The sequence below is a fragment of the Microtus pennsylvanicus genome, chromosome 10, assembly GCF_037038515.1.
Source record: "Microtus pennsylvanicus isolate mMicPen1 chromosome 10, mMicPen1.hap1, whole genome shotgun sequence".
Lineage (NCBI taxonomy): Eukaryota > Metazoa > Chordata > Mammalia > Rodentia > Cricetidae > Microtus > Microtus pennsylvanicus.
Genome location: NC_134588.1, coordinates 67475649 through 67487417, shown reverse-complemented (window position 1 = coordinate 67487417; position 11769 = coordinate 67475649). Strand labels below are relative to the sequence as shown.

General features: G+C 43.7%; 1 protein-coding gene across 1 annotated transcript; it reads right to left on the bottom strand.

The window, feature by feature from the left end:
• Nucleotides 1-792: 792 nt before the first annotated feature.
• Nucleotides 793-11055, bottom strand: Sntn (sentan, cilia apical structure protein). The gene is given in 5 exon segments (XM_075987484.1): nt 793-1292; nt 3639-3778; nt 8052-8086; nt 10956-11004; nt 11007-11055. Coding segments are annotated over 5 exon segments (429 nt in total). The 5' UTR covers nt 11053-11055; the 3' UTR covers nt 793-1133.
• Nucleotides 11056-11769: the final 714 nt, after the last annotated feature.

The window sequence follows — 11769 nt, the reverse complement described above, 5'->3', positions numbered from 1 at the left end:
CTTGGGAGGCAGAGGCAGGCGGATCTCTGTGAGTTCAAGACCAGCCTGGGCTACAAGAGCTAGTTCCAGGACAGGCACCAAAGCTACAGAGAAACCCTGTCTCGAAACCCCCTCCCCAAGAAAAGAGTTTAACAAATGCATGCATTCATTCATATAACTACCACCATGAACAAGATAGGGATCATTGTCTTCCACTTAAGATCTCCCATGTGCCTGTTTATAGACAATCTCACTTCCAACTCAGACCCTGGCAACACTCACCATGGGTTTTTTTTTTCCTTTTATAGGTCAAGAAGGATTTGATCTTTGAACATAGATCTGTTAGCATTCTGTAACCCTTATCTTACTTATAGCTACAGTGTGTCTTAAACTGATCAAACAGTTGTTCAGAGCTAGGGAGATGGCTTAGTTGGTGAAGCAGTTTCTATGTAGGCATGAGGGTCTACGTTTGATCCCTAGGACCCACCTACAAAAGCTGAGCAGGGGGATATTTCAGCACTGGGGAGGCAGTGACAGGTGACTCCCTGGGGAATCACTGATTAGCTAGTATAGCCTCCCACAAAGCCCTAGGCCAATGAAAGCTAAAAAGGTTAGGGTAAACATCACTTGGGGAACAACAGTGGTGAATGGCCTCTTGTTTCCATATGTACATATACAGTCACCCGCACAAAAATACACAAATACACACACACACACACACACCTGCATACACAGACACAAAAGTTATTGTTGCACGGCTATTTCTTCTTCTGCAATTATGCAAACACGAGAAAGGGAAAAGGTTGTCTGGCCATTAGTTATTGCATTTTAAACAATTTTATCAAGTAGATGCTCACAAATATCATCACATGATCAATGAGTATGTAATTGGAAATCACATTTATAATGTGATTCCACATTCCTCAGAAAAATTCTCTAAGTCACTACTCACTCATCACAAGTGGTATCCAATTTCTCATGTCACAAATCATGTTATTTGAACATTTCTGAAGAGTGTTGAAATGTTTGGAGCTACGCTGAACGAATATAACCAATGTGAATCCTCCCATACTCGTTCGGAATTCGACAGGAACATCTTTCATCTTGTGACACTTGCTTTCATGATCATTTTCCCCATTCACATAATTAGTTGCTTATTTCGTGACTTCTGCACTCAGTATATTTTGCAGCAGATCGGACACAATGGCGAGGCTCAGGAGCAGGATCACGAAGTCCTCGAAATCCAGTTTGTTTTCGGTGTGTTCATCAAGCTCAGAAAGAATGTCCTGATACTTTGGCTTTGTTTCTTCTCTCTGAGAATAGAGAATAAGTGAATTTTTATCCTGTGTATAAACTTTATATTTAGAGATGGTAATGAAAACTAAGGATGTGACTAACAGGAGCATGGCCAGTGCCACCTCATAATCACTGTGCAAAATCCTTCACGACTTGTCTCTGACAATCCACACAGTGATCTTAATGTATATGTTCTTCTACTACACCCCAGCTATGGGGAGACCCTCAGAGAAGTAAGTAATTTGCCTCAGAGCAAGCAACTTTTGCTGGGAAGTCAAGATTTGTGGCCTTACCTGCCTGATTCCAGAGCCACCCTTTTAACCAGTAACGTGTTCGGCCTCTCTTTGGACACAGAACTTCCCGTTTTCAGACCTTAAATATATAATCTCTTAACTACAGGAGGTACCTTTTATGTGTTCCCTGGACTGGGAGCTTATTCAGAAACAGAGGATAGAATGTGCTAGAAGAAAGCACATTGCTTCGCGCGATGATTCAGCATTTAGTCTGGGTGTCAATCATATCCAAGCTTATAGCTGTATGCACGGAAGCTGTCATGCACGGATTGTAGCGAAACATCTCAACAGCATTTAAGTGGAGAGCGTTTTCAGTTTCAAACGCTTCTAGCAACAGCTGGGAAATCTGACATTTAAGCACACGGAAGTCATTTGAGTCGCTCTGATACAGAGTTGTGTGCGACTTCGGTTTAACCAAAAGGCTTCTCCATGCAGCGGCTGCAAAAATCCCGGGAATGCTTGAGACAGTTTTGGAATGGTGGCGTATTTCTTTTACAGTCTAAGTCAGCCTTGTTTCTCTAGGCTGGCTGACCCCGCAGGTCACATCTGCAGCTCAAGCCAAAGGAGCTCTTGACCCATGTGCTGAAGGGAAGCAGAGCACTGCTTAGAAAGGGTCTGAGTTCAATGAAAGGACTTTCCTTGTGGAGCTTGCCAGTTTCCTGGAAGGTCACCGAAGCAAGCGGGCCTGTCCTCTCCCTCTGTTCTGCACGGTGAAGGACCAGAGAGCTGGCTAAGCACTGGGGCCGCGAGGGTTTAACCAATCATCTTCTTTCAGTATCTTCTTGGAGTTCTCAGTGCTGGTTCTGTTGTATCTTACTGGCGAAAAGTGGTCACTGGGCATTGTGCTTAGCTTTTGAGAAAGGTAGCTTTCTCTTTAGGACCTAGACTTAGCAAAAAAGGTGCCTCACAGTTTACCAGAGAGCTCCACAGAGGGTTTAGAGTGCAGCTCTCAACCTGTGGGTCACAACCTCTTTTGAAGTCAAATGATCTTTTCATGGGGGTCATCTAAGACCATTGGAAAACACATCAGCTTACGTTACAATTAATAATAGTAGCAAAATTACAGTTATGAAGAAGCAATGAAAATAATTTTCTGGTTGGGGGTCACCACCAGATGAGTAACTGCATTGAAGGGCCGCCACATTAGGAAGGCTGAGAAGACAGTGTGCATTTAGACGTCAGAGGACAACTGCAGGTGTTCATGCTCTGTATATTCTACCTTGTCTGAGTCAGGGTCTCTTGTACACCAGGCTAACTGGCCAGAGAACTTCCTGGGACTCTCCTGTCTCCACCTCCCATCTCATTCTAGGAGTGCTGGGATTACATATGTGTACTATTGTTCCTGGCTTTATTTGCATTCCTGGGATTTGAACTCAGGTCCTCACACTTGTGAAGCAAGTGTTTTGCTTACCAAGCTACCTCTAAAGATCTCTCCAGTCTTTGTTCCTTTTGCATGTTGTACCATGCAGGCACACTTGCACACAGTCACACTCCTGAGAGACATTTGATAATATCTTATATGATTTTGTATGCTAAAACCAACATATATACAATAGTTATTATCCTTTTAATATCTCAGAGCATACTAGACAACTTTTGTACATTTTTTGTTATACCTGTGAGTAAATATTGGTGGTTTAGGCTTGGATATAGCCTTCTTCATTTCTTATAACATTGCCATAGGTCAGTATTGCTCATAGTATAAGCATATACACATGACATCAGGTTAGCCAACTGTAGAAGCCATCAGAAAAATTAAAATAATAGCTAACTGTTGGTCATACTTCCAATATCACCCATTTTTTTAATGTTCAGAATCTTTTCTTTGGTTTCTCACCCTAACATGGTTCCAGTGTTTTCCAGTTTCACCATACCCTGGACTCAGCTGAAACTGCAGCCGTGGGCCACAGTGCCTACATGTTAGCTTGTTCATCAAATCCAGCGGACAGCTTACATACAGGAGAAGCTCAGTAAATGTTTATTGATTGAAATAGTATGACGGCATCCTGGGGCTGGATTCTTTGCTGTTTGGTGTGAGTTTTGCTTATTCGTGCCGGCTAATTCTCTTACCTCTGTGAAATTCCTAAATTGGGTTTGCAGCAGATTTTTGGCAGTGGCTCTCCCAACCTTGCCATCGGGGTCAGAAGAGTTCCTGAAAATCAGAGCGATGGTAGCCATGGCCTTCTCTAGGTCTGAGCCTTTCTTCAAAGCTGTGCAAGAAGAAATGAAGAGTGGAGACTCAGAAGAGGAATATGGGCTGTGTCTTCTGAGGGAGCATGCAGAAGAAGCATGCAATGTATATGTTAGTGTGCCCAGTGCTTGGGCGCATTGCCCTTTCTTAGAGTTGGATTTGGGGCTATCTGATCCTGTATCTCTAAACAATAGAAAATGAAATTTCCTTTCATAGCTTTTGAGTTAAAGTTAGGCTAAGATTTGACACCTGCTTGCATGTGCTTGCCCTAGGAAAGCCCCTTTCATCACTAAGCCTTGGTTTTCTGGTGTTGGGATTAAAGGCGTGGACCTCTTTTCTCAGCTGAGAACTTTCTGGAATTGAGCACAGCAGCACAGGGAATAATCCTACAAATCGACGGTGGGGACTAGGAGACGTAGAGAAACTCCACAGTCTCTGTAACCACAGCGTCTCACCAACAGAGAGTGGCTCTCGTTGCTTCACCCTTTGTTGACACACTTTGGTTATTCTCGGCCCTTATTTGCTTACTCTGGGGCCTTTTCTTTCCAGATAAGGCTTAGAATAATCTCACCTGTCTTCAGAAACCTTGCTGGAATTTTAATACAGATTGCACTAAAGACCCGTGGGAGGCAGGCCACTGTCTTTACTTTTTGACAACTCTTGCCAGTCTGTGTTGACTTTCCAAATCCACAAATTCTAGGCTTCTCCCTGACTCTATCATTTCATCGGTGAAGAACAGTTAGGAACTTGTTTACGGCTGGCTACTAGTAAATAGAGGAGCTGGGATTGGAAATGCCAAACACACGAGCTGAGGTACTCAGGGAACTGTGTGTGTGTGTTTTGTTTCCCATTGAATCTGTAACACTTTCGAGGGCACCAAACACAAAGCAGGAAGCTTGCAAAAATTTTTTTGAGTGAATGGCCGTAAAACTTATTTTAATTTTTTCCTCCTTGGACTCTCATTTGGCTATAGGTTATCAATTTTGTGCTCTTGTGAGCTGTGCTTTCTGCTTGTAGCGTCTGCTTATCCAGATCCAACATGCCAACTTTCCTAAGATGACAGTCTTGGAAGGTGCCCCTCTATTCTTTGCTCTTTTTTTATCCCTTCGCTAACCATCTCTTCCCCCAACCCCTGCTGCTCCCAGGAGCCCATGTTTCTATCTCCTCAAGTGTCTAACATGTACTGCTCATTAAATACTGGGGGATGGGCATATTCTTATAACTCCTGATCTGTCTGCCCATATGTTTGTGCATGCCCATGTGTGAAGCACAATCTGAATTAATCTTAACAATAAGAACCCAGAGGCAGATACCGAGAATGAAAGTAGAAATATCAGAAAAGCTGAGCGGCCAGCCACCACAAAATCTCAAACCAAATGGGGCCTCCCGTCTCTACAAATCCTCAGACTGAATGGGGGTGATCCTATCTCTACCTGCCTTAATTCCTGTCTTCATCTACCTGGTGCTGGGATTAAAGGTGTGAGCCATCACCACCAACTTCTATTTCTCTTTTAGACTGGTACAATCTCATGGCCTTGAACTCCTGATCTTTCTGCTTCCTCTTCCCCAATGCTGGGATTAAAAATGTGTGCCACCACTGCCTGGCCTCTATGGTTCTCTAGTGGCTAACTCCACCCTCTGATCTCCAGGCAAGCTTTCTTTGTTAGAATACAAGCAAAAGATCATACAACCCATGTGCATACATGCAGTGGTACTTTCTCTCGGCTTGCTCCAATTTTAATAACATTAACCTCACATTTAATAGGCTCAAGAATGAATTCTATGTAAACACAGTCGTGTTTTAAAGAGGTAGTTGCCTAGATAAAACACATTAATTCTTTAAAAAAATGCATGAATAATTTGGACTGATAGATTTATTCATCAGTAATCAAGACTAGCTGGCTACGGTGTAGAAAGAGCTTTGCTGGGTCTGAGGCTGTTCTTGGAGGACAGGAGGTAGTGGTATATATACTGGATATGCCAGTCTGTTGAGGAAGGGGTAATTCTCAGTCTCTAAGTGAGTCTGTTAATAACGTCAGGCACCTTCCTTTGTTACTACGAATGTTCCAGGTGCCTTTCAAATATCATCTTATTTAATGCTTCCTCAAACCCACAGGGGCAGGTAATATTTGTGCCTCAGTTTTACACATTGGAGACCTACACTTGGAGAGATTAAGAATCATAAAGATCATGAAGAGATGAGGTGTGAAAGGCTTAAGGATTTGTCTGAAAGCTGACAGAAATATCAGCTTCTTTGGAATATGTTGTGCAAGGTTATCCACACTGGTTGTGCAAACGAGGCATTTCCCAGCCCTGGTGGAGTTCAAGTCTGGCTGTTCTCTGAATGGCACTCCATCTGGACCATCCGGCTTCACGTTCTTATCCCACCTCTCTTGAAAGACAGCCCGCCTGCATCTTTCATTCAACGGTAAGCTCGCATATGTTCATGGCAAAAAACCAGAACTAGGAATATTTAAAATAGGAGATAGCAAAGAGTTGTTTGTCCTAAAGACACTGATGATATTTTTCTGAGGCTTTTTCATGCCCTGTCTTTACAGTTTGCTTCTTCCTTAATAAACCAGCGGGTTGCTGCCTAACTTTTTCACTGTCTGCTTCCTACAGTCTTGTGATTTAATATGTGAAGCATATTGGAAGGGCATATGCAGGGTTAGAAAAGCAAAGGTTGCTGTTTTGACATCTTTCCTTGGCTCTCTTGTCTTTGGGATTCGGGGATGGGGATGTCTGGTAGGTAGCTCTTCCAGACTGCTCTGTGAGACCCCCTTCTCTTTCATATCCCATTGCAATGAATTTTGAACCACATGCCATTCATTCTCACTCTCTGTATCTCACAAGTATGGAACACTCAGCATCCGTGCTGGGCCCGGAACAGTGAATGATGTCAGAGCAACGCTGACATTCTGGAGGTCACAGCAGTGGATGCTCCTATGGAACACCCAGCATCCGTGCTGGGCATGGAGCAGTGAATGACGTCAGAGCAACGCTGACATCCTGGAGGTCACAGCAGTGGATGCTCCTCCCTGGGGAACAGATGTGATGCAGCTCACTTAGCCCTTGTGTCCATCCTTTGAGGTAGGCCCATATTACAGATGAGGGAACCGAGGCATGAGGAGATTAAGTAACTTCCCCAAAGTCAGAAAGCCAAACTGGCTCTTTTCTCGAATGCCCACTGCCTCCAAGTATCGCTTTTCAGGCAGCTGTACATATTCTTCAGGACTCTTTCCTACCCTCAGAAGCCGCAACAGGTCCCTCTGTTTCACTTCTCTTATTCCCTGACCATAAAATCTTAATAATTGTCACACTTGAAACTCTGTATCATCTCAGTTGCCTTTTAGATCATTGTTGCTCAAAGAGATTGACACACTGCAAACCACAGTCTTAATTTAAAACTTTCCCAGCGACAAATTAAAAAGACTGAAAAGAAAAGGGTGAAATTGATTTTAATAATATATATTACTCAACTCAATATATTAAAATTTTCAACAGGTAGTTAATACTAAGTTCATAAGAGATTTTATAACTCCTATTTATCAGTTTCTTTCAGTTTTAAAATCTCTATTCAAGTTAATCACTGTTCTCTATGGCTGGTACCTATCATGCAGGAGAGAGCAGGTCCAGGGCTGTATGTTTGCGGAGGTCAGTGACAACATTGCAATTACTTTTACAATTGTTCTCAGGTCATGGTATGTTGTAAGTCTCAAAACACACGCAATGTGTGTGTTAAACTGAACTGACAACTTCATTCATTTTCCACACTTGTCTCCTGCTTTCCCCTAAACCACAAGACACTAAACATTAAGCACTGGGTTTGGTGATTTCCCCAAAAGTTAGTAGCATAGAAACACCACTCTCAACACTACAAGGGCTAAGAATCACCTCGTTCTAGAATTTCTCCTCATATAAGTTGCTTTTGCAAGTGAAAAGATGGAGGCTTGTAGAACACACATCTGCCCAAGCCCATACGGATACTGTAGGCAGTACTGATAGTTAGTAAGACCCTATTCCTTATTCCCCAGGCCAACAATTCCCTAATACTTTACTACCTTGGTATTAAGTACACATATGTTCTTACCCTACATCGCTGCCCCCTAAACATTCAAAGTGTTTAAGTTCAAATGAGAGTTTCATGAACATTTCATGGTTTATCCAGAAGTTTTTCACATCTCAGGCATTCTTGATCCTGTTAATTGTAACTCTTGGCCTGCTGTTATGTAGCAGGACACGGACACACACACACACACATGCACACACATTTCAACCATTCCATGCCTTACCTTTTATTGAAGCCAGTTGCTTAGATATTGAAACACTGCAAATTAAATAAAGGGAACAGTGAGTTTTTAGAGTTATGATATTGATCTCTACATAAAACGACACATGATTTAAAATGATTGTTTTTAATAGCTGTCCTCTGCCCCTTCTATTGGGGTATTGTGCCCCCATGGACTCATAGAGAGTAGCACTATTAGGAGGTGTGGCCTTGCTAGAGGATTTGTACCATGGTGGGGGCAGGCTTTGAGGTCTCTTATGCTCAAGCTATGCCTAGTTCAGTTCACTTCCGGTTGCCTGTGGGATCAAGATGTGGGATGCTCAGCTCTTTCTCTAGCACCAGGTCTGCCTTAATGATAATGGACTAAATCTCTGAACTGTAAGCCACCCCAATGAAATGTTTTTCCTTTATAAGAGTTGTTTCTAATAATAATAGAAACCCTAATGCTGTGGACTGCAGAATTATGTCATAAGAGATCAGCAAGTACTTGAGAGGTCAACCTATCAGAGATGCATGTCTCATGGAGATAGACTTTACTTAGTAAGGCAGTGAGGTATATGGCCTTCTGACCGTGTTAGCTCTCCTCGCGGCGGATTTCTCCTGCGAAGAGCTCTTTCCCACATTACAGCTTGGGGACTCTTCTTACTGCACTACAGCGTGGTTATTGTTTACTGGGCACAATTTCCGCTGTGCATTGGTATATTGGATCGCTTTGCCAGCCATCGTGACTCTGGCAAGAAAGTAATCATACTCTCTCACCCAGCTCCTTGTGTAAATTTATAAGTCAGCCTCCCTGTACTAATCTCCTTTGGTAGACAGTTGGTCAGTGTTAGCGTTCAGGCAAAGAGACCTCAATTGAGACATTCACAGATGCCCAAGGACTAGAATTTCGGCGTGTCTGAAGTTGTTGAGCCACGGCTTTGAGAGAGATAAAGAACAAACGTGTCCTGGTTTAGCTCTCCCAGCAGATAGGGAAGTGCTGCCCAAGCTAATCTCACATTAACCTTAAAACAAATCCTTAACTCTTTGTACTTATTCTTATCTCAGTCTACTGAAGCAAGAAATTTACAGCTCGTATTTGACCCTGAGAGATAGCATCCGGTGTAATCCTTAGAAGTCAAAAGGTTCCCTTTAGCCAGTTAACATTTAGCGAAAGTGCTAACAGGAACCAAAGGTCGCATGCCTCCTCTGTTTGTTTACATACGTTGCCTAGTTACCCGACAAGACCTCCACCTACTGGGGCAAAAGCAACAGACTGAGGAAAAGATGATTCTTTCCTTGCTCCTGATTTTTTACTGATTATAACTTTTAGCTTATTTACCTAGTCACATTTAAGAAAATAACAAAGCACATGTAATCTCCTCCTGGATTTCCCTAATGATTTCCTCTCTCTGTCTCTCTCTGTCTCTGTCTCCCCCTGTGTCTCTGTCCCTCTCCCTCCTCTTCCCTCCCTCCCTCCCTCCCTCCCTCCCTCCCTCCCTCCCTCCCTCCCTCCCTCCCTCCCTCCCTCCCTCCCTCCCTCCCTCCCTCTCTCTCCCCTTTAAGAAGTTCTTGGAGGCTTTGAGCCACAAAGAAAGGCCGACAGCTACTGCTTTGTGTAAACTTTTATCTGTTTCTCTGACCCAGAACAACTCTAGGCTTGTACGCGAAAGCTGGAGAGTTGCGGATTTTATGTTCCATAAACTGGAAACCCTTGCAGCGGAGCGCAACACTGAAGAAACGGATGCAGAAAAGCACGTGGTGGAGAGTTCATTCCACCCTCAGATCTTTTTCAGTTAGTTCCCTCGCCAGCATAGCATCTTATCCAGACCCTGAAGGGGTCTAAGGGGTTGGTACCCAAAGGACCCCAATATCCCAAGACAGGTATTCGTGTGTCTACTTAAGTACTTCTCACACAGTAAAATAGTGTATGTCTATGTCTGACTGTAGCCCACAGAGCCACGCACTCCTGGTAATTATACAGCCCTGTGACTCAAGTTCTTTCAACTGGGAAAGGGACAAAGGAGAAGACTTGACTGTGAGCTTCTATGGAAGGTCACAGAACTTCCTAGCATTGGGAAGTCATTGTAGATGGTGGAGCTTCCCTCATTCCATGTTCCTATGTGGCTATGAGGAGCGAAGCTGTCACAAACCTGGACATTAACTAGTAGAAGTATTGTTGTTGTTATTATTAATTATTTGTGGGGAGGCTTTACTTTTCTCATTCAGGAGCTAACTGCCTGCCTCTAGGATGTGTGAGGACCTCGAGGCTCTTCTTTGTGAGTTACTCCCGATTCCCCAAACCTCTGCACCTTGATGATGCTTCTGCAGGACGGAAGAGGTGACATCTTTTCATGTTTCAAAATGTGCACTTGCCACATGGCATGTGTTAGTTTTTATCACTCTGATTGATTTTCTGTCTCCTCCGTTAGTACGTGAAGACCCTGACGAGCCAGAGCCCTGTAGTTTACCCCACACCTCCCACCTCTTGTCTGGCAGAGTGCAGTGCCCTTGTTAGGTGTTCCGAAACTGCTTTGGGGAGTAAAGTTGGCATCTTAAATGGGACTCCACGGAAAAGAACATTTTTCACTTGATAGACCCAGTTTGCACATCTGAATAACGTGAATGCTTTCCCCCATCATCGATACTGTAGAAGACTGTGCTGTACAGTAGAAATCAGCGCCAAATTTAACCTGCAAATATTTCTCGAGAGGCAATCAAAGATCTTTGTGTTAATGTCATCTTTTCAGTTCACTGACAAAGCTTCAAGTTTGTTCTCTTTGTTTCTCCATTTTAATTTCAATCTGGACTTGGGTGGTGATAACAATTTCCTTCAGTATTGTGGCTCCCTAACTATGGATATGAATAGGCTCTAAATACATCTATAAATTCACTGAAACTCAGTAAAGGATACCCAAGCGCCACTGACCTCTTAGGCATTTTGCTGGGCGTTAGAGTGGATTCTGGGGCTTCAGGAAGCCTGGACTCCCCTCCGAGTGGATCGTGTGGTCCTGAGTGCTGTGCATGCAGCCTCCCTTATTCCTGCTTCCCTTGTTATGCCTCGGTCTTCCTAAGCAACAATCACCTGCTCGCTGTGGCTATTGTATTCATTTCATGGCAACCACACAATGACACCTGACAAACTTTGCCCCAGTGTTACCGTATGTAGACATTAAATCATTCATATGCTTAGTCAACATTTGAGTGATTTGAGTGTCCGTAGTGGGTCAGGTTCTATGCAGAGTTCTAGGGGCACAATCCTTATCTCCGTGTGTTTACCAGAATGACTAACATCAGTCAGGAAAGCGTGCAAAGTGTGAGAGTTGTAAGGAGCTGTCCTAAGAAAGGTGGGTGCCAAGAGATCAGTCAATTCCTCAGGTGGAGCATCCCTTAGGAAATGACACCTGAGGATGGGTAGATATCATCTAGGTGTAAGACAAGTGGTCTTCATTGGAGGAGACACGGTGACATCGCCTGTGTGGTCCCCAGAACAGAGGATTGCGTAGGTCTGTTCGCATGGAAACTGTAGAGAATGTTGGCTAGGCCGTGCAGAGACCTGCAGACCCAGTGGAGAATGCTGCACCCAAGTCAAAATAAGGGGCGCTCAGTCATAAGGTGAGTGAAGCTAGGTTCGCATTCTGGAAAGATCACCCAAGTTTCAGTGAGCACAGCCTTAGAGAGAGAAGCGAGAGCACGCAAGAAAGACTGTTTGGTTCCTGGTAGTTTTAGCGCTCTTTCTATGA